This window comes from Myxocyprinus asiaticus, chromosome 34, assembly GCF_019703515.2.
Source record: "Myxocyprinus asiaticus isolate MX2 ecotype Aquarium Trade chromosome 34, UBuf_Myxa_2, whole genome shotgun sequence".
NCBI classification, from domain to species: Eukaryota; Metazoa; Chordata; class Actinopteri; order Cypriniformes; family Catostomidae; genus Myxocyprinus; species Myxocyprinus asiaticus.
The window spans coordinates 42,557,787-42,580,147 of record NC_059377.1 but is presented as its reverse complement, the minus strand read 5'-3'; the positions used below and the strand labels follow the sequence as shown (position 1 = coordinate 42,580,147).

Sequence of the window (22,361 nt, the reverse complement as noted above, 5' to 3'; positions counted from 1 at the left end):
AATTAATGTAAGTGCTTTTATAAAATTATAAGCTTCACATTTCTGCCTTTAAACCCTCCAAAAATTGGCCCCATTGACTTCCATTGTAAGTGTCTCACTGGAACACAGATATTTGAAGTGAAATTTTTTTTGTGTGGTAATCAACATTAAGCTTAACTTGTATTAAACCCGGAATATTCCTTTAATGCTTGTCTTAAATATGTCTTGTTTTAAAGATATGGGAAAATTGTATCTACAAAGGCCATTCTGGACAAGAACACAAACCAATGCAAAGGTAAAAACACAAGCAACTCATATTATAATAACATTAACAAGCATTATTATATATAATAGTTTTTTATTGATAGTATCTCTCTGTTTCATGAGATTGTTTGATCTTACAGCGTTTGATTTAATGTTTGTGAAATCAGTCCCTCTTCTCTTTTTGTTTGCTTATTTAGATTTTGATCCTAATTGTTTTGTTTTTTGCTCTAATTTATGTTTATTTAAAGCTTAAAGCTCTGAAGATATTTTTAAAGATTTCTTGTTTCAGTGGCATACCCAAAATTAAAGGAGGGTAAAGTGTTTGGTATTATTGTACAGATGAAATTATGAAACATTCTAAGACTCTCAGCCTAAGAAACTGCTGAGAAGTCACACAAAAAATGTAGTTTTTTTTCTTCATAAAAATGTCCATATTTTTCATACAGTATTGACATTATATATCTCTGGGTGTTAATAAGGTGGCTCAGAAAAACTTTTGTTTTGTTCCAAATCATGTCACCTGTAATTGAGAACAATTTTGTGTTAATACGACAAAGCAATCAAAAGTTATAGTATTAAAAAATAATTTATCATAGTGTCCAAAAGTCTCTCCAAACAAATAAAACATAATAATTGTACATAAGAACTAATTACACGTGCAAACACAACAATGACTAAAGGTTTGCATAGCATGCAGACATGATTTTATTCATGAGATTTCACAGAATGAGTTTCATTCTGTGTCATTTGAGTCATCATTGAGTTTGTGTCATGTATTTGGCGCCATCTCCTGGTGGCCATATGTAACATTGTGCTTCATGTGGATTATCTAATGATCTGTACATCTGATTACCTTGTGTGTGGACTCGTTTGAAAGATAACCGCCTCCTCTAAGTAATGATATTTGATATTTTATGTTCGGTTTGTTCTTTGTAAAGTTATAAGTGAAAATGCAGCATACAAGCAACACCAACATAATTGTCAAAGACATACTTAGCTATTACTCGTCTGTGAGTAAAACAAATAGGCTGGTTGTATTCTACTCTTTGAGAGCTTTCCAACAACATATGACACATGACTATTTGATCAGTTTGATGTTTTTACCGATTACAATAATATGTACAGTGCAAATTTTTATATAAATTATCAAAACGGAACACTTCTGATTTGTCTGCAAATTTCAAAGCACTTGTTCAGTTTTGGTCATAATGTCTACATGCATTAGAAACTAGAACTTCTAATCTTTCAAACGATACTAATTTTGTGTTTGTCAAGACTGTAGTTATATATATTGTAGTTATATATTTTGATGATTATTTTTTTTCTCATGGGCCCGGGGGTGAGCTTAAAGGGTTAATGTTGTAAAGATCTTTTGTTGTTTTGCTTTGTTATCATCATTGAAGTGTGTGATTTGCACTTTTTTATGAGACTTTCATTCAGGACAGAGGTTGTGTTTGGAATAGAACAGTAGTGTACAGTATACTACATCAATCATGAAAACACAATAATTGTGTGACTTTTTAACCATTCCTGTTTCTTTAACAAGCTTTTCTCTCTGCCTGATTGTCACTCTTAAAACTTTACGCTCATATGATTTTTTTTCCCAGTGTGTCCGTGAGGAAGGATTTGAGGATTTGAGCTGGAAAGAAGGTCTTATAACCTATTTCCTCTCTAATTAAACCTTCATCTATCTTGGATAACGGGTTGGCGCTGACAGCTTTAATCCAAAGAGAGAGAGTGTGTGTGTGTACACATTTAATCTGCCATGAAATTTTAATTAACACCAGTGTGACCCTTATCTGCCGATTCTGCCCTGAGAATGAAGGTATGACAGAAAAAGAATGATTGAGGGAAAGAGTGAGGGATTGTGGGAGAGAGAGATCGCTCATAAATATCTCATAACTCATTAATCAGGTTTGCGGGTTTCCTCTCGGCTCGCTCTCTGATGGATGGGGGTCATGAGAAGTTGAAAACACAACGAAAGAAAGTAAAGTCAGAGAATGAGGTCTCTATGCCCTCGGGTCTGGATGGGGTTGTTGTGATGGAAATGAGCATATGGAAAAAGATGTTTAATGCAAGATGATTGCAGAGAGCGCAGAATTAGCCGTAATGTTCAGGTGTTTCTCAAACAATGCTCGGATAAATGTGATCAGATCATCAAAACTGTCTGTCATTGGTGTTGGTTTTCGTTAACGAAGAAACAAATGTGTTTTCATTCACTGAAAATGAAAATTCTGTGCAACATCACTAAATCTCAGCCAGTAGAAACATGTTTTGGTGGTTAATGTAAAGTTATATAGGGCGAGTTTTTACACGCAGCAGAAATAGAAACCAAGCGACCAATGAAATGTCCCACTGGGGTTGTTCGTTTTACATGTTGGCAGAGGCGACTGATTACCTAACATGGCATCTAAAAAAACATGCTGGATGCGACGCAATGGTCAAAGACGTCCGTCTAGCGCATGCTTACGTAGAAAACGATATGGACAGATGCAAAAAATGCACTTCAGTTTAACGGCCCCTAACTGGAAATTTCTTGGACCAATGAGGTTTTCCTGTAGGGCTGGGCGATAGGACGATGTTGTCGGATATCGACGATATCTGACAAATATCCTAATGCCGATTGGGACACTCAATGACAGACGATGATCGGCAATATTGGGAAATAACAAAACCATGGAGCTGGGTTGTCGCCAAATATATTAACACTTTAAGCTCGTTTGGGCCCGGACCTGGGAGAAAAAAATATATAATCATCAATATATTGATAACTACAGTCTTAACCAACACAACATAGGTATTGTTTGAAAGTTTAGAAGCTCTACTTTCTAATGCATGTAGACATTATGACCAAAACTGAACAAGTGCTTTGAAATTTGCAGACAAATCAGAAGTGTTCCGTTTGGTTAACTTATATACAAATTTGCACTGTACATTTTATTGCAATCAATAAAAACATCAAGCTCATCAAATTACCATGTGTCATATGTTGTTAGAAAGCTCTCAAAGAGTAAAATACAACCAGCCTATTTGTTTTACTCACAGACAAAAATATAGTGAGTAACAACTAAGTATATGTCTTTGACAATTAAGTTGGTGTTGCTTGTATGCCGCATTTTCACGTATAACTTTACAAAGAACAAACAGTACATAAAATATCACATACCATTACTTAGAGGAGGTGATTATCTTTCAAACGAGACCACACACAAGGTAACTGGTTGCATAGATCATTAGATAATCCACATGAAGCACAATGTTACATATGGCCACCAGGAGATGGCGCCAAATACATGACACAGACTCAATGATGACTCAAATGGCACAGAATGAAACTCATTCTGTGAAATCTTGTTACTAAAATCATGTCTGCATGCTATGCAAACCTTTAGTCATTGTTGTGTTTGCATGTGTAATTAGTTCTTATGTACAATTATTATGTTTTATTTGTTTGGAGAGACTTTTGGACACATGAAGACACTTTTGGACATTATGATCAATTATTTTTTTAATGCTATAACTTTTGATTGCTGTCGTATCAACACACACATTTTCAGATACAGCTGACATGATTCGGAACAAAACGAAAGAAAAATAAGAAAAAAAAAGTAAATTTTTGGCTAATAGTTTTTGTGAGTTTTCAGCAGTTTCTTAGACTGATAGTCTCAGAATGTATCATCTATATCATAAATTAAGTTTAATATATAATAAGTCATAAGTCTACATCATAAGTTTTCTTTACAGTAATACCAAACACCTGACCCTCCTTGTTTTGTTTTGTTTTTTTCGAGTTATAAGCCTTTTAATTTTGGCTATGCCACTGAAACAGGAAATCTTTAAAAACACCTTCAGAGCTTAAAGGGTTAAACAGTAGCCCAGGGTATGAAATTAGCACATGCCAAATGCGGGTAGCTTATATCATGCACATGCTAGGTATTTTTGCTCATCTACCCATCACTGTGGCGGGCTAACTGTAAGACATCTCGGAATGACACATGACAAGAAATGCTGTTGAACACAAAGACATGTGCTTGAAGAAACACACTTCATTATATTTTTAAGAACAGACAAATGAAATACCGTAAATACCCGTGTCTGATGCGCTGTTTGTTCAGAGGCGAACAGCGGGAGCGTCTCGTGGAACATGTGCATGTAAAGAGTTATCACTTTCTTTTCTGTTTCAGTCTTCTGAAAACTGTTTGCAAGAATAGTGTCATGATTGAGAATGCTGCAAATGATCTAAGACTACCTCAGGAGGTGCTCGAAGTTTAGTTCGCTTTATTTCCACGGAGCAGTTCTTGCTTAACATGCATTTTGAACGCAACTCTGCAGGTACACTTGTGTGTAGACAACCTAAACAAGTTCACCTTGAACCTAAAATTGACTTTTATTATTATTATCATTATCATTATTATTATTAGTATTATTATGTTTACATTTTATAATGGTCTTTAGATCTTAATTTGTATTTGTAGTTTTCCACCTGTTGTCACAAGAATATTCACCGATCCCTCGGCCAAGGTGTTTGATGATGTAACCGGATATAACAATTATTTTTTAATAAAAATATAGTGAACATTTATTGCATATCGCCGAACACTATTGTCCTGTGGGCGGGGCTACCAATAGTGAGGCATAAAAAGTGACCGACAAAATGTTCTGTTGCTTGTTGTTCTAAATATCACGTTACACGCATTCTTGCGCTAAAAAACTAGATAACAGAACACAAGTGTCTCGAGAAAAATGTGTAATCCTGCAATCCTGTGCAAGACGCTAAAAAAACAGCTGGACGTGGTGGAACAGTCAAAAACGTCGGTCTATCACATGTTTACATAATAAAAAACATAGGGGAAAAACATAGACGAATGCAAAAAATGCACTTTGGTTAAACGGCCCCTAACTGGGCAGTTCTTGGACCGATTACATTTTCCTGTGGGCGGGGCTACCAAGAGTGACCGACAATGTGCTCTGTTTTAACGGCCCCAAAGTTGGTGGTCCTTAATCAGAATAAGCTTCAATGTGCACCAGACTTCATGACATTGACTGACGTCTCTCTGTGTATGTGTAGGCTATGGTTTTGTGGATTTTGACTGTCCGTCTGCAGCACAGAAGGCCATCTCCTCTCTAAAGGCCACTGGTGTGCAGGCACAGATGGCAAAGGTAAGCCTGATCTCATGAAAATTATGTGACCATTGCAACATTTTTGCATACACGTTTGGCTGCAGTTTCCCAGTGAAATGTCCAGCGGGGGGCGCCAAAAGAGAGTAAAATGTTGTTAATCAGACAAGGTTTTTAAGGTGAATGTTAGATGGAGGGTTTAATGAGTAAAATGTGCCACCCTTACCTAAAACTTTAACCTAAACTCAACCAATAGTTTCCTAAATGCAAACGAGAGGTAAACAAAACAGACATCCTTACACTAAACCTAACCGATAGTGTTTTAAAAGCAAACGCGAAATGATAAGCACATTTTCTGAAGCAACCTCGTCATTTCGTGTCACTTCAATGACACTTTCGTCTCACGTGTCATCTTGCATGATTGGCTGGACTCGACCCTCGGTCTTCCGAGTGCAAAGTCCAGCCCACTATCAGGTAAGCTACCGCACAAGCTAATCACGTTGGAATAAGTGTGTAAATGTAGGCAGGTCTGTAATACAAGCGTTAAAATGTGTCATTTTTCAAATGATGTGTTATAGTGAAAGTGTTTCGATATTATAACAGTAGTGTGTGAGTAATAGAGCAAAAAATAAGTGTTTATAAAGTCATGATAAGCCGTTGTTCTCGTGATTTGTGAGAAAGTGAATAAAAGGCACAATTGTTGTAGCACAATTGTTAAAACTGTGGTGAAACGTAGAACATGGTACATAAATTAAAGTGTTTTCCTACATAGCCTTATTAGTTCGACGCTGTCTGTCTTCTCACATAATTAAAATCTAGGGCTGTTGATTTAATGCTGTATGTCAGTGCATATATTTGTTAAAAAATGTAACGCAATAAATCATGTCCTAAGACTGTAAAAAGCAATATTCCTACCATCTGAGTTTTTCAGCAGGGGGCAGTAAGTGCAACTCCAGCTGTATAGGCAAAAAACACACTCAGGCTTGCTCGATTCCAGCGACAGCACAAGATGAGAATGCGTTCTTGCGTTCAAACACAGCTGGACGGAGCGCAATTCTGAATGAAGGGATCTCGAGATGTGTTTTCAAACTACATTTAACTTCACACAGCGAACTAAAAACGTTGCGTGTATGATGCGACAGAACCAAAATTGTCCGTCTGATGCATGTGTACTTTACACTTAATATAGACCCAATATTTCATGTCTGTTTATGTATTAATTTGGTAAGTAGATGTGTTATAAGTTCAGGACTGTATAGTGCAATAGTTTTGCTTGCTTTTGCAATTAAAAATGATAATATGCAATGACAAATTTGAACCTTTTCGCAGATGTGCGATAAGTGTTGCATCGCAAAACATGTACAATGAATCTGACATCTGCTTTGCTGTTGCCATATCGCGAACGCTCAAACTTTAGCGGGTCGTTGTCAGGATTATGCTTATAGTTGCTACGCTGCGCGCTGTTGGCGAGGCCGCAATCAGGAGTCTGCTCGCAATTAAAAGAGAGCAGCAGAAACTAACGTAATCAAATAAAACGTGAGTAATTGTTCTGTATTCCCTCAAAGCAAACCAATGTATTGTTTAGGCCACTTCCAAACTAATCCAAACTCATCCTAACATGATCGTTTTCCAAAGTATGTGGTAACAGTTTTCAAAATTCTTAATTTTCAACCCGATCACATGAAAATTCTTACATATTTGACGAGTTGGCTATTTCGTATGATTTCGTGCGATTTCGTTCGTATAAATTCAAATGATTTCATTACGTGCAAATGCCCGGATGCCTAATGCGGGAGTAAGCACGAGTTCTGTGCACGAAGCATTAAGGACATGATTATTATTTATTTAATTTTTTTTTTTTCTCCCCTTTTCTCCCCAATTTGGAATACCCAATTCACGCATCTTATCACGTGGCTTGTTGAGCGCGTTACCACGGAGACGTAGCGCGTGTGGAGGCTCACGCTATTCTCCGCGGCATCCACGCACAACTCACCATGCACCCCACTGAGAGCGAGAGCCACATTATAGCGACCATGAGGAGGTTACCCCATGTGACTCTACCCTCCCTAGCAACCGGGCCAATTTGGTTGCTTAGGAGACCTGGCTGGAGTCACTCAGCACGCCCTGGATTCGAACTCGCAACTCCAGGCGTGGTAGTCAGCATTTTAAGGACATGATTATTAATATATGCCTTTACCCAAACCCTTATCTAAACCTAACTGATCAGTAGAGTGTGTAAACATGATTGGAAGCTGCTGTGTTTGACAGAAGCAAGTAATTATCATGTATTAGATGGAAACGATGTCCAGCAACGTCATTGGCTGTGGTGAAAGTGCAGTCGTACGATATCATACGAATTAGCCAAATTTAGAAAAGTCGTACGAATCCTTACGATTTCGCCATGAGAGTGTGTTGTCTCTTTTGGTGAAGGAAAACACCGTTCTAGTGTGGATGAGAGATATAAACATAGCTAAAGCATATTAGTGTGGGCATGGCCGAAGTTTAATAGCAAAAATTGTAAAAACAAACATGCATCTAAAAAACTAAAATGTAATCAAGGTGCACGACCAAAAAATGCATCAAATCCGCACACTGTAGCTCCATAATCAATTTAATAAGCTCACCAAAAAAACAAAAAAATGTGATGTTTCAAGCTTCATGCACTTCATCAGACTCCAAAAGTGCTTTAGTTCAATAGCAACAGTGAGCGTACAGCCATGTGTTTTAATGGAAACTATAGTTAGTATAGTGATTTTTTTTTTTTTTTTTTTTTTAAGGGAAACTTTTGCATATTTATGTTTATGATTATGAATTTGGGTTAGAGTAAATTTATTCTGCCTTGTGTTTACATGTACATATCTCTGGAGAGTCTTAAACACACACACATTCACACATACACACAATCAGTCGCTGTGGAAACACAGCAGGTGTTGTTTACAGAGTTATCTCTTGATCTAAAGGTTGGTGCTTGTAAACATTTATTTTCAGGTGTTGACATTTGTGATATTACCCATATTTTCAGCAGTGTGGAGGTCCGCTCAGGCAGGTGTTTTGGTCACCTGTACAGACGACATACATTGGCTATGTTTACATGTACTCTGTATTATTGCAATAATCAGAGTATAAGGAATAATTAGATTAAGATGCTTACCTATTCAATCCTGTTTACATGCTACTTGCCATTACATAATGTGATGTTTTAATGTTTTTTTATAAATGAATATTTATTACAAAAAACTACTTGTTGCAAATATGTCTCTTTAAATACAATTTGGCATAAGGAATTTATTAAAAGAACCACATTTGTTTTTCAGACTACACTGGTTGCTCTGCCTGTTTTGATTCACTAAAAAGAATCGTTCGTAAAAGTCATTTGTTTGTCGGACTACACTGGTTGCGCTGTCTGTTTTGATTCACTAAAAGAATCGGTTCATAAGAGCCATTTTTGACTACACTGGATGCGCTGTCTGTTTTGATTCACTAAAAAGAATCTGTTCATAAGAGTCATTTGTTTGTCGGACTACACTGGATGCGCTGTCTGTCTTGATTCACTAAAAAGAATCGGTTCATAAGAGTCATTTGTTTGTCGGACTACGCTGGTTACTCTGTTTTGATTCACTAAAAGAATCGGTTCATAAAAGTCATTTGTTTGTTGGACTACACTGGTTGCTCTGTCTGTTTTGATTCACTAAAAAGAAACTGTTCATAAGAGTCATTTGTTTGTCGGACTACACTGGATGCTCTGTCTGTCTTGATTCACTAAAAAGAATCGGTTCATAAGAGTCATTTGTTTGTCGGACTACACTGGTTGCTCTGTCTGTTTTGATTCACTAAAAAGAATCGGTTCATAAGAGTCATTTGTTTGTCGGACTACACTGGATGCACTGTCTGTCTTGATTCACTAAAAAGAATCGGTTCTTAAGAGTCATTTGTTTGTCGGACTACACTGGATGCACTGTCTGTCTTGATTCACTAAAAAGAATCAGTTCATAAGAGTCATTTGTTTGTCGGACTACACTGGTTGCTCTATCTGTTTTGACTCACTAAAAGAATAGGTTCATAAAAGTCATTTGTTTTTTGGACTACACTGGTTGCTCTGTCTGTTTTGATTCACTAAAAAGAATCGGTTCGTAAAAGCCATTTGTTTGTCGGACCACACTGGATGCGCTGTCTGTCTTGATTCACTAAAAAGAATCGGTTCATAAGAGTCATTTGTTTGTCGGACTACACTGGATGCACTGTCTGTCTTGATTCACTAAAAAGAATCGGTTCATAAGAGTCATTTGTTTGTCGGACTACACTGGATGCACTGTCTGTCTTGACTCACTAAAAAGAATCAGTTCATAAGAGTCATTTGTTTGTCGGACTACACTGGATGCACTGTCTGTCTTGGGTGTAAACGTAGCCAGTTACAAGCTGTTTTATTTCAGGATTCTGTCATTTCTCTGCAGTTCTGAAGTCCTGAATGGATTCAGGAAATGCTTCAAATTTAGCAGCATCTTATCCACCTTGGAACCGTCTAAGTGACTAATTTTAGCATGCTCACAATTGATTTCAGTACACGTGACACGAGAGGAATGACACAATACTTTAATGAGCATAAATATACACTTACCGAGCACTTTTATTTGTTACACCTGCATGCCTACTTATTCATGTGATTATCTGATCAGCCAATCATGTAGCAGCAGTGCAATGCATTAAATCACGCAGATACGGGTCAGGAGCTTCAATTAATGTTCACATCAACCATCAGAATGGGGAAAAAATGTGATCTCAGTGATTTAGACTGTGGTATGATTGTTGGTGCCAGATGGGCTGATTATTTAATCTCTCATAATTAGATATCTCATGAGCACCAGCATTTGTAGATATTCCATTAACACAAAGTGGTTTGTGGTGTTTTGCACATGGACAGTCGAGGAGTGAAGTTAAGTCAGTCATCTTATTTCACTCATCCTCCACTGTCCCAGAATCCCTCACTCTATTTACCAGCTTACATATCTGTTTATTTACTCACAGATCGATTTACTCCTGCTGTGTCGCAAATGCAAAGGCATTGTGAAGTCGTCAGGGGCCGTTGGAGATCTGTGTTAGCTGCTCATAATCATCCGCTCGATACCGCTGACCTTGAGTCGACAAAACTCTCATGGCACGAACACGAGGAGAGAAAGAATTTGAATCGCTTTAGTCGCTTTGGATAAAAATGTGTAAAACTCATTCTTATTCAAGAGGAACAGACGCCGATGAATACTGTCTACATATTGATAAATACTAAATATTCCATAACACACAATAACACACATATGAGTCAGTTGTTGTCATACAGTAAGACTATAGAGCTCATATTGAGACTTTTGACTGCAGACTTTCTATCTTGGCAAATCTGAGCACATGAACAGACTTCATCTGTGATTTCATCTTTGTTATGGGAGCATCCCTCTGTCAGAAATGTTCTCATATGTTCATTTCCTTCATCTGCTTTTCTCTCTAATTAACTGCTGCCATCCGATACTAATTAGTATAATTACAACAGTAAGGGGTTATGAGAAAATCCGGATAGACAGGTTGTTGTTGAACTCACAAAATCCACCCACAAACATAACGAGAGATTGGATTACATGAGTGTATCGTCTGGTTAGTTTAATCATAATTGGGTGATTGATTTGAAGTGTGTATGTTGTGTGGGAGTTTTCCATTAGCCATTATGAGCCGTTTACATAAAGCTCTCTACAACCCACACACACACACACACACACACACACACACACAATCAAATCAATACAGCAACACACAACATCATCAGACCTGTAAGCAACAGACTCCGTAATCCAGTGTATATTAAGCAGTATGTGCTATTATAAAGTTAGTTCAGGTCAGGGTCAGCCGCTGTGTGTGTGTGTCTGTGTGTTTATGTTTGTTTAAGTTCAGTTATGTCATTAAAATTATGTTGACTGTTCTGCCGGTTCCCGCCGCCTCCTTGCCCTTCCGGCTGTCCTTCTGCTGGCAGGTCTTCCCCTCCTCTCTGGAGCTCTGGGAGAGACGAGGGGAGGGGAGGGAGAGGGAAAGAGTGAGGGGGAGAGACAGAGAGAGAGGAGAGAAAAACTCGCTCGCCAGTCCCTGGAAACGCCGTCGCCTCATCCTCAGCCACCCCTCCGCCCTCTGGTGGACAACAGCCGCTCCTTCCCTGGCGGACGGCAACGAGTCCTCCGACTCCCAGGTTTCGGCACCAGTGTAACGGGGTTCACAGGACGGGCAAGGAGGTGGCGGGAACCGGCAGAACAGTAATTTTAATGACATATCTGAACTTAAACGAACATAAACACACAGACACACACACAGCGGCTGCATGTCTCTCTCTCTCTCTCTGTGCACCAGGCCGTTTTTATCTCCCCCGTCTCTCTCTGCAAACACAGAAACAGTAATTACCTGCAATTCATCTCAGGTACACCTCCTTACCGCTTCCTCTCTCCCCAGACGGGTGCTCGACCACGCCCTCGCCTCCACAGTGTTGTTTTGTGTTATGTTGTATTTTGGTTTGTTTTTTGCTTTGTGTTTTTGTTTTATTTTGTTTGGTGTTTTTTGTTTTGTATTAGTTTTGTTTTTTGGTTTCTGTGTTGTGATGTTTTTGTTATTTGTTGTCTTTTGCGGTTTTGTTTTGTGTTGTGTCTGGGGTTTTTTTGTCTTGTTTGGTGTTTTTGTTTGTGTTGTTTGTGGTATGTTGTGTTTTGGTTTATTTGGCATTTTTGTTTTGACTTGGTGTTTTGTCTTGTCTTTTGTTTTTTGATTTTTGTATTGTTGTTTTGGGTTTTTTGGGTGTTTTGTTTTGTTTGGTGTTTTGTTTGTTTTTGATATTTATTTATTTTTGGTGTTTATTTTGTGTTTGGTGTTTTGTTTTGCTTTTTGCTTTTGGTGTTTTTTTGTGTGTTTTGCTTTTTGTTTTGTTTGGTATTTTTTTTGTTTGGTGTTCTGTTTTGCATTTTTCATTTGTTTGGTGTTTAGTTTTGTTTGGTATTTTGCTTCGTGTTTTAGTTTTGTTTGGTGTTTATTTTTTGTTTGGTCTTGTTTTGCTTTTTTTGTTTGGTGTTTATTTTTTTGTTTGGTATTTTGCTTCGTGTTTTAGTTTTGTTTGGTGTTTATTTTGTGTTTGGTGTTTTGTTTTGCTTTTTGCTTTTGTTTGGTGTTTTTTTGTGTGTGTTTTGCTTTGCGTTTTATTTTGTTTGGTATTTATTTTTTGTTTGGTGTTATGTTTTGCATTTTTCTTTTGTTTGGTGTTTTTGTTTTTTTGTTTTTTGGTGTTTTGCTTCGTGTTTTAGTTTTGTTTGGTGTTTATTTTGTGTTTTGTTTTGCTTTTTGCTTTTGTTTGGTGTTTTTTGTGTGTTTTGCTTTGCGTTTTGTTTTGTTTGGTATTTATTTTTTGTTTGGTGTTATGTTTTGCATTTTTCTTTTGTTGTTTTTTTTTTTGGTGTTTTGCTTCGTGTTTTAGTTTTGTTTGGTGTTTTTTTTTTTGGTGTTTTGCTTCGTGTTTTAGTTTTGTTTGGTGTTTATTTTTGTTTGGTGTTTTGCTTTGGTTTTTGTTTTATTTGGTGTTTATTTTTTGTTTGGTCTTGTTTTGCTTTTTGTTTTGTTTGGTGTTTTGTTTGGGTTAGTGTTTTGTCTTGTTTGGTGTTTTTTTGTATAGGTTTGTTTTTTGGTTTCGGCGTTGTGGTGTTTTTGTTCTTACAATCACTAGGTCAGAGAGGAACAGGGTGGATTAAACTACACAAACAGGTTTTTCATGTGTGATTTTTCTGAGTATGGTGTGTTTGAATGCAGTCCCTTCATGAGATATTGAGAATATCTAAAACATAAGAAAGTGTGATACAAAGAGATCGAAGAGATGAGAATTGAAATTAGGATTTCAAATGGAAAGAAAGATGTGACTGAGTGTTTAAACTCATTAACCTCTTTATTAAAATATATGAGCTCTGAAAGAGAGAAGCAGAGATTTCAACCTGCATCACTCTGCTGGTTACGTCAAGACATATCAAATAATAAATGCACCAAATGCTGTGCTTCCAAAACAACTACTATTGAACTCATTTTGTAATTTAAAAATAAGATTTTTAATATTAAAATACCATTACAACAAAGCTCTGTTGCATGTGTAGCCGCTTAGGAGTTTGTATCTTATCATATCTGATATGTATCTTTATCTACAGATCATCATTTGAACAAGCATTCTGAAAAATCTGATTCTTTTTATCCTTACACATTAACATTTTTAACATTTACTTACAAGTCTGCATAACAGGTCAGTTCGAGTCTGACAGTTTGCACCAGTTTTATGTAATATAAATGATCTGTCTGTCTGTCTGTCTGTAGCAGCAGGAACAGGACCCCACTAATCTGTACCTGTCTAATCTGGCCATCTCTATGGATGAGCAGGAGTTGGAGGCGGCGCTGAGGCCGTTTGGTCATGTGATCTCCACGCGCATATTACGAGACGCCAACGGGGTGAGCAGAGGGGTCGGATTCGCCAGGTACACAACCACAGCATGTGTTTAGCGGCAGATATTAAAGAAAAAGTTCAACCAAAAATGTTAATTCTGTCATTATTTACTCTCCTACTAAAGGAGATATTGGGCCCAGCCACCGTTCACTTTTATTGCATCTTTTTCCATACAACTTCATATTCAACTGATCTGTTTCTTTCACAATCCACGGAAGAAAATTAGTCATATTGGTAAATGATGACAGAATTTTAATTTCAGTGAACTATCTCTTTAATATAGGTTATTTTGCTGCATTTGAACCTATTGTGAAGGATATTTCAGTCATGCATGTAAATATCTGTCCTGTTTGCTGTTGTCCTTCAGAATGGAGTCCAGAGAGAAATGTGAAGTTGTCATACAACACTTAAATGGGAAATATCTCAAAACGCCACCAGGCATCCCAGGTGACCTTTCTCTCATATATATATATACAGTTATGATACTTTAACACTCTGCAGTGCTGAAGTCTCTTTTAATGAAGGAAAATTAGACTTGTTGACTGCTTTCGGTTCATTGCAGTTAATTAAAAGATGGTCATTTGGTGCCATCAGAACGAATCTGAATGAAACTTTTTGGTGAACAGCAGCCATATCATCCTGTAGCTCAAGACCGGTTGCTCACTGAAGATAAGCAGGGCTGAGCCTGGTCAGTACCTGGATGGGAGACCTCTTGGGAAAACTAAGGTTGCTGCTGGAAGAGGTATTAGGGAGGCCAGCAGGGGGTGCTCACCCTGCGGACTGTGCGGGTCCTACTGCCCCAGTATAGTGACGGGGACACTATACTGTAAAAAGGCACCGTCCTTTGGATGAGATGTTAAACCGAAGTCCTGACTCTCTGTGGTCAATCCCAGGGCACTTCTCATAAAGAGTAGGGGTGTAACCCCAGTGTCCTGACCAGATTCCCCCCATCGACCCATCTCAATCATGGCCTTGTAATAATCCCATCCATTAATTGGCTCTATAACTCTACTCTCTCCTCTCCACCAATAGCTGGTGTGTGGTGAGCGCACTATGGCTGCCGTCGCATCATCCAGGTGGATGCTGCACACTGGTGATGGTTGAGGAGATTCCCGTTCACTGTGTAAAGTGCTTTGAGTGTGGTGTCAGAAAAGCACTATATAAATGTAACGTTCATACATTCATTCATTCGAAAGAATCGAGTCACTAAAATTAATCAAAATCATCACCACTACTCGACTGTACTGTGCGTCTCTCTCCAGTTTTCGCCGAACTGGAGGTGTCAGAATAAGCACCTTGGCAACGGCATACTACCACACTACTTTTATTTCTGCCATAGACTGACATAGCAGTAGTAAGAGTAGTATGTGTAGTGTGTAATTGTGTACACAGCCCATGAAACACGTGTAACCGTTGTCACGTTGTGAGTCTGGCCAATCGCGAATAAGCTGTGTTGTCATTCAGATCTCTGCAGCGACTGAGCCAGACGGCTGCTCTCGAATCGCTCTCGCGGTACTTTGACGGCATACGTCACTTCTTGTTATTGGTGAAAGGCGGTATTGGAGGAGGGATGTTCTCATTCCTCAGAGTATTTGATTGGACAAAATTGATATACACCCATGCGGACAAGATGAGCCATCAGTATTTGTGATTTGTTTTCAGGGAAGAGGAAGACTGTACATTTTAAATACAAAGATCTGCTAAAAGCCACAAAAATGCAATGTTGATTTCATGGGGTCCTTAAAAAAAAAAAAAAAATCATACAAACTTCATAATCAGCCTCTCACACGCACACAAACGCATGCACAGCTTACAATTGTAATATTTCCTCCTCAAATCTCTTTCTGTCTCTGTAGCTCCCTCTGAGCCACTGCTGTGTAAGTTTGCTGACGGTGGTCAGAAGAAGAGACGAACTCTACAGAACGGCCGAGTGTGGAGAGAAGGAGAGGTGAGATCACACCCTCATTTCAGTGGAATCAGAAACTGATTCAGATGATGCAGATCTGATGTTCTGATGCAGCTGTTGTGTGTTACAGTCATTCAGCACACACACAAACATGTCTTCTGTCTTCAGTCATGAGTAGAACCTTCTATAAAGTCTCGGTTTCTGTGTTAAATCTCAATATTAATATTAATATTGTCCCAGCTCAGTATTTCAGGTAACGAAAGTGTGCAACAGCATACAACACTTTCGCAATGTTCGTTCTGTTGATGTTATCTGCACGATTATGTCCGTCAGAGTTTGCGGACACACAGGCCACAGAGCCCCATTGAAGCCATGCTTCAACGGGAGTCAATGGCAGAGGCGTGTCCCCCAAAACATCGATGTTCATTGGACAAGAGTCTCTAAACGTGTCATTTTGGGTCCCGCCCGGATGCCGTGCGTTTCTGGGGGTCTGTGGGAACTTCATGAGTGCTATTTGCATGAGGGAAATCATTTGATTGTTGATTGGACACTGGGCTTTCAATAAGGGAATTTTTTTCCCGCCTGGAAGCCCAGCTTGTCTATCTGATGATTGGTCGAGCTCTCAAACGGGCTGAACCACGTAACAAACGGCCAATCATTGAAACAGTGATGTACATGAGAGACAGCATTTCGAATTAATACACAAACACCGTCGTTCAGTTGGTGCAGAAGAAATTGATTGCAGTTTATTTAACACAATTTATTTCGTGATTTTTAAATCATAGCTTTTACCATTGGCAAATGTATAACTATCTGCCCCCTTAAACATAATAGCTGGTTGTGCAACCTTTAGCAGCAACAACTGCAGCCAAATGCTTCAGTCTTTCACAACACTGTGGGGGAATTTTGGCCCACTCTTCTTTGCAGAACTGCTTTAGTTCAGCCACATTGGAGAGTTTTTGAGCATGAACTGCCCGTTTAAGGTCCTGCCAATGCATCTCAATCGGGTTCAGGTCAGGACTTTGACTAGGCCAATCCAAAACGTTAATTTAGCTTCTTTTGAGCCATTCAGAGGTGGACTTACTCCTATGCTTTGGATCATTGTCTTGCTGCATAATCCAGTTGGGCTTGAGCTTCAACTCACAGACTGATGACTGGACGTTCTCCTTTAGGATTTCCTGGAAGAGAGCAGAATTCATGTTTCCCTCAATTATTGCAAGTCGCCCTGAAGCAGCAAAGCATCCCCACACCATCACACTACCACCACTACTGCCTTAATGTTTTTCTGGGTTAGTGGTATTCGCCTCGCCACTCTTCCATGGATGGCATTTTTGCCCAGTGTCTTTCTGATAGTGGAGTCATGAACAGTGACTTTTATTGATGCAAGAGAGGTCTACAGTTCCTTGGATGTTGTCCTTGGCTTTTTTGTGACTTCCTGGAAGAGTCGTCGCTGTGCTCTTGGAGGAATTTTGGAAGGTCGGCCACTTCTGGGAGGGTTCACTACTGTGCCAAGTTTTCTCCATTTGGAGATAATGGCTCTCACTGTTGTTCTTTGGAGTCCTAGAGCCTTTGAAATAGCTTTGTAACCCTTCCCAGACTGATGTATTTCAATCACATTTTCCCCTCATTATTTCTGGAATTTCTTGGCATAGTGAGACCTTTTGGTATTGGGTAACTTTTTTGCTTCAATAAATAACATTATCATTTAAAAACTGTATTTTGTGTTTACTCAGATTGCCTTTGTTTTTACGTTCGATTTTGTTTGAATTTTAAGATAAATACTAAAACAGAAAAAATCAGCATGGCGCAAATACTGTTTCACAGCACTGCATCCTTATTTTCATCAGCATTTCTCAATTAAGTTTTTTTAAGGTAAAAAGTATATAAAATTTGTATTCATGAATATGAAGTTTTTTAGGGTTGTGTCAGATTGACATTTGACAACCAGAACTAAATGTACCATGTCATACAAAGGACAAATTATGTGAACAACAGAGCAGTGTTAAGCTCGTCAACAAAATCACTGACTAAAACAGTTCGTTGATTTAGTCAACGATGACGAAGATGAAAAAGGCACATCATTACAATAATCAAACGATTTTATAATAGCATACTACTGATGAAAATATGACGAGATAAAAATAATACTGCAAGATATGAAAAGGAGAAGAAACATCTATAGAATCTGTATATAGAAGATGATATTGGATATAGATTCATCTAACCCATTGAGTTGCGTGAGTTAAACACAGGCAAAATGAACCGCTTCAAAACGGGGTAAATACCTCATACAAACGTATCCTATTCATACATGATTATAATCACTACAGTAGCCTATGTCCACAACATATACACTGGTGGCCAAAAGTTGGGAATAATGTACAGATTTTGCTGTTTCGGAAGGAAATTGGTACTTTAATTCACCAAAGTGGCATTCAACTGATCACAAAGTATAGTCAGGACATTACTGATGTAAAAAACAGCACCATCACTATTTGAAAAAAGTCATTTTTGATCAAATCTAGACAGCAGCCATCACTCCAACACTTTATCCTTGAGTAATCATGATAAACTGATCATTTGGTGCTAGAAAATCACTTGCCATTATATCAAACACAGCTGAAAGATATTTGGTTCATTAAATGAAGCTTAACATTGTCTTTGTGTTTGTTTTTGAGTTGCCTGCAATAGACTGGCATGTCTTAAGGTCAATATTAGGTCAAAAATGGCAAAAAAAGAAACAGCTTTCTCTAGAAACTCTGAGATTTATAAAAACTGAAGATTTCATACAAAGGTGTACACTACAGTCTTCAAAGACAAAGGACAACTGGCTCTAACAAGGACAGAAAGAGATGTGGAAGACCAGATGTACAACTAAACAAGAGGATAAGTACATCAGAGTCTCTAGTTTGAGAAATAGACGCCTCACATGTCCTCAGCTGACAGCTTCATTGAATTCTACCCGCTCAACACCAGTTTCATGTACAACAGTATAGAGAAGACTCAGGGGTGCAGGCCTTATGGGAAGAATTGCAAAGAAAAAGCCACTTTTGAAACAGAAACACAAAAAGAAAAGGTTCGAGTGGGCAAAGAAACACAGACATTGGACAACAGTTAATTGGAAAAGAGTGTTCTGGATCTTAACCCCATTGAACTTTTGTGGGATCAGCTAGACTGTAAGGTGCGTGAGAAGTGCCCGACAAGACAGCCACATCTATGGCAAGTGCTACAGGAAGTGTGGGGTGAAATGTCACCTGAGTATCTGGACAAACTGACAGCTAGAATAACAAGGATCTGCAAAGCTATCATTGCTGCACATGGAGGATTTTTTGATGAGAACTCTTTGAAGTAGTTTAAGAAGTTCTGAACATTTTTGTTACAGTTTGACACACTTAGCACATCGTCGTCAACTATAAGATTTTATATTCGTTGACTAAAATTACATGTCATTTTCGTCAGGCTAAAACGAATTAATATGAGGTGACGATATATTGACTCATTTTAAAGGACATTTTCATCAAAGATTGAAACAAAAAACTGAAAAAATGAACACTGCACCAGAGAAAAAGAGCTGGATGAATGGATGTAACGATAGATAAACAGACAGATTAGATAGCAGTGTTGCAGTTGAGACCAGTTCATCGAGTCCAAGTCCAGTCCAAGACCAGAAGAGGTAGAGCCTGAGACTAGACTCATACAGGCCTAATGCAATCTTAAAGGAATAGTTCACCCATAAATGAAAATCCTCTCATGATTGACTCACCTTTAAGCCATCCCAGATGTGTATGACTTTCCTTCTTCAGCAGAACCGAAATGTTTTTATAAGCACATTTCAGCGCTTTATGTACAAACAATGCAAGTGAATGGGTGCCAGCTGTTTGACGGTCCACAAGGCATATTTAGGCAGCATAAAAGTAATCCAGTTAATCAACTTCTGAAGCAAACCTATAGGTTTGTGTAAGAAACAAAATGATAATGAAAAAATGCTTCCTGGGGGCTGGGTAGCTCAGCAAGTATTGACGCTGACTATCACCCCTAGAGTTGCGAGTTCGAATCCAGGGCGTGCTGAGTGACTCCAGCCAGGTCTCCTAAGCAACAAAATTGGCCCGGTTGCTAGGGAGGGTAGAGTCACATGGTGTAACCTCCTCGTGATCGCTATAATGTGGTTCTCGCTCTCGGTGTGGTGCGTGGATGCTGCGGAGAATAGCGTGCATGTACTCAACAATAGCATGTCTCCACGGTAACGCACTCAACAAGCCACGTGATAAGATGCACGTATTGACAGTCTCAGATGCGGAGGCAACTGAGATTCGTCCTTCGCCACCCAGATTGAGGCGAGTCACTACGCCACCATGAGGACTTAGAGTGCATTGGGAATTGGGCATTCCAAATTGGGGAGAAAAAAAAAGGCTTCCTGCCAGCAGTCGACGCATCAGTGACGTAAGCGCAATGGCTCGTTCACGTTGGAAGTGCTTGCTTTGAGGAACAGAGGAACGAACATCATGCGAGAGTTAGGTAATTTCAAACAGCAACCGGAAGCAACGATTCATAGTTAAAAACATTTTAATTATCGATTTGCTTCAGAAGACATTCATTGATTGACTGGAGTCATTTGGATTACTTTTATGCTGCCTAAATATGACTTTTGAACCGTCAAACAGTCAGCAGTCTGATGGCACCTGTTTACATGTATTATATGGACATACAGAGCTGAAATGTGCTTATAAAAATCTTCACTTCGGTTCTGCTGAAGAAGGAAAGTCATACACATCTGGGATGGCTTAAAGGTGAGTCAATCATGAGAGGATTTTCATTTTTGGGTGAACTATCCCTTTAATAAATGTGTTAAATGTACAGTGTAAACAACTAAATCGACTCTAGGCTCATATATCAAATATACTTCATTTATTATATGCTTAAAGGGATAGTTCACCTAAAACAGAAAATTCTCTCATCATTTATTTTAATGCCATCCCAGATGTGTATGACTTTCTTTCTTCTGCAAAACACAAATGAAGATTTTTAGAAGAATATCTCAGCTCTGTAGGTCCATACAATGCAAGTGAATGGTGACCAGCACTGTAAAGCTCCAATAAGCACAGACCATCATAATAAAAGTGTGGTCTTCTAAAGCAATATGATAGGTGTGGGTGAGAAACAGATCAATAGTTAGGTCAATATAATTGCTTACTTCCGGTCGCTATCCGATCTACTGTACGTCCACGAAGGGACTCTGTTCCTGCTTGACATAATCGTGTTGGCATGTTCACGCGAGGAAGTCACGCAAGAGAATGATGTTTATAATCTTAATTGGTTTTGCTTTCATTCGAACATGTCAGCGCTTTTACGTCACGTGAGAGGCGGAGGGAACCGAGTCCCGTCTTTGACGTGCATTGGAGAGCGACCGGAAGTAAACAATTATAGTGAAAAGGACTTAAATATTGATCTGTTTTTTATCCACACCTATCATATCACTTTAGAAGACATTCATTTAACCACTGTAGACATATGGATTACTTTAACTACTTTAAAGTAGTTAAAGGAGCTTTAAAGTGCTGATCTCCATTCACTTGCATTATATGGACCTACAGAGCAGTAGAATACACTCTTCAGAGGTCTGACAGTTTAACATGTCAAAGCGATTACAGCCGCTCTTCACACACTGTCAGCGTGTCATTGTGTGTTAATTGCTCTGTCTCTCTCTCTCTCTCTCTAGACAGGAATGACTCTCACATATGACCCTGCTATCATGCAGAATGGGTATGTCTCACATATGAAGTGAAATACTAAAGGAAAACCTTTTTATTACACATTTTTCACACGTCTTTATAATAAAAGTGAAACTCAGGTTTGTCAAGCGCCATAAAGAAAAAAAAACCCACCGTTAACCACAATAAAAGTAGTCAACATGACCCAATGCATCACATTGAAGGCAAACAGTCGCTTTGTGTGATGAACAGGCAACAATTTAAGATGCCATTCACTCAAATTCACTCTGAAATGAAATACTGACATAGTCGACGTAATTGATTCATTCTCTGATCACAGGAGTTGATCACTGATTTTGAGAGTGAATAACGACTTCATCATACAAAGTGATTCTATGCCTTCTATAGACTTAAACTTGGAGTTGTATCATTTTACTTCATGGATTGAGGCAGATAGTGATGGTACACTGTCTTACCAACCCTTTGTTTATAGTCTGTTAGCTCTGTTTCTATTTTAAGATGTAATATATTTCTCCCTGTAGGCTGTACTCTTCTCCATACAGTATTACTACAAACCGAATGATCGCACAATCCTCTATCAGTCCATTTATCACCGCTTCCCCAGTTTCTACATATCAGGTGAGCATCTGTGTGTGTGATTCACCTTTATTGACGCTTGAGATTTCTTAACACTGTAGTGACATGTATTAGAGTTATTGTCAAACACACACACTCACCTGTGAGATCTTCTGCAGTACATTAATGCATTCAGTGTCTGCATGTGTTCATCAAATTAATCATGTGTTGTACAGATCGTGTGTTCTCCCAAGAGCTCGGGCGATCAATATGAATATTCATCTAAAAGACTTTTTAAACACAACAGCAAAAGGGTCAT

General features: G+C 38.5%; 1 protein-coding gene across 3 annotated transcripts in view; it reads left to right on the top strand.

The window, feature by feature from the left end:
* LOC127425242 (RNA-binding motif, single-stranded-interacting protein 3-like) overlaps positions 1–22,361 on the top strand; it is a 37,989-nt gene that overhangs the window by 8,630 nt on the left and 6,998 nt on the right. For 2 of the 3 annotated variants that reach the window (XM_051670986.1, XM_051670988.1), the window contains exons 3-9: positions 216–274; positions 5,312–5,403; positions 13,726–13,883; positions 14,220–14,299; positions 15,709–15,800; positions 21,475–21,518; positions 22,009–22,105. In XM_051670986.1, coding sequence (XP_051526946.1) covers positions 216–274; positions 5,312–5,403; positions 13,726–13,883; positions 14,220–14,299; positions 15,709–15,800; positions 21,475–21,518; positions 22,009–22,105 — 622 coding nt within the window. The remainder of the gene's footprint in view (positions 1–215; positions 275–5,311; positions 5,404–13,725; positions 13,884–14,219; positions 14,300–15,708; positions 15,801–21,474; positions 21,519–22,008; positions 22,106–22,361) is intronic. The other variant, XM_051670987.1, reaches the window with a different exon arrangement.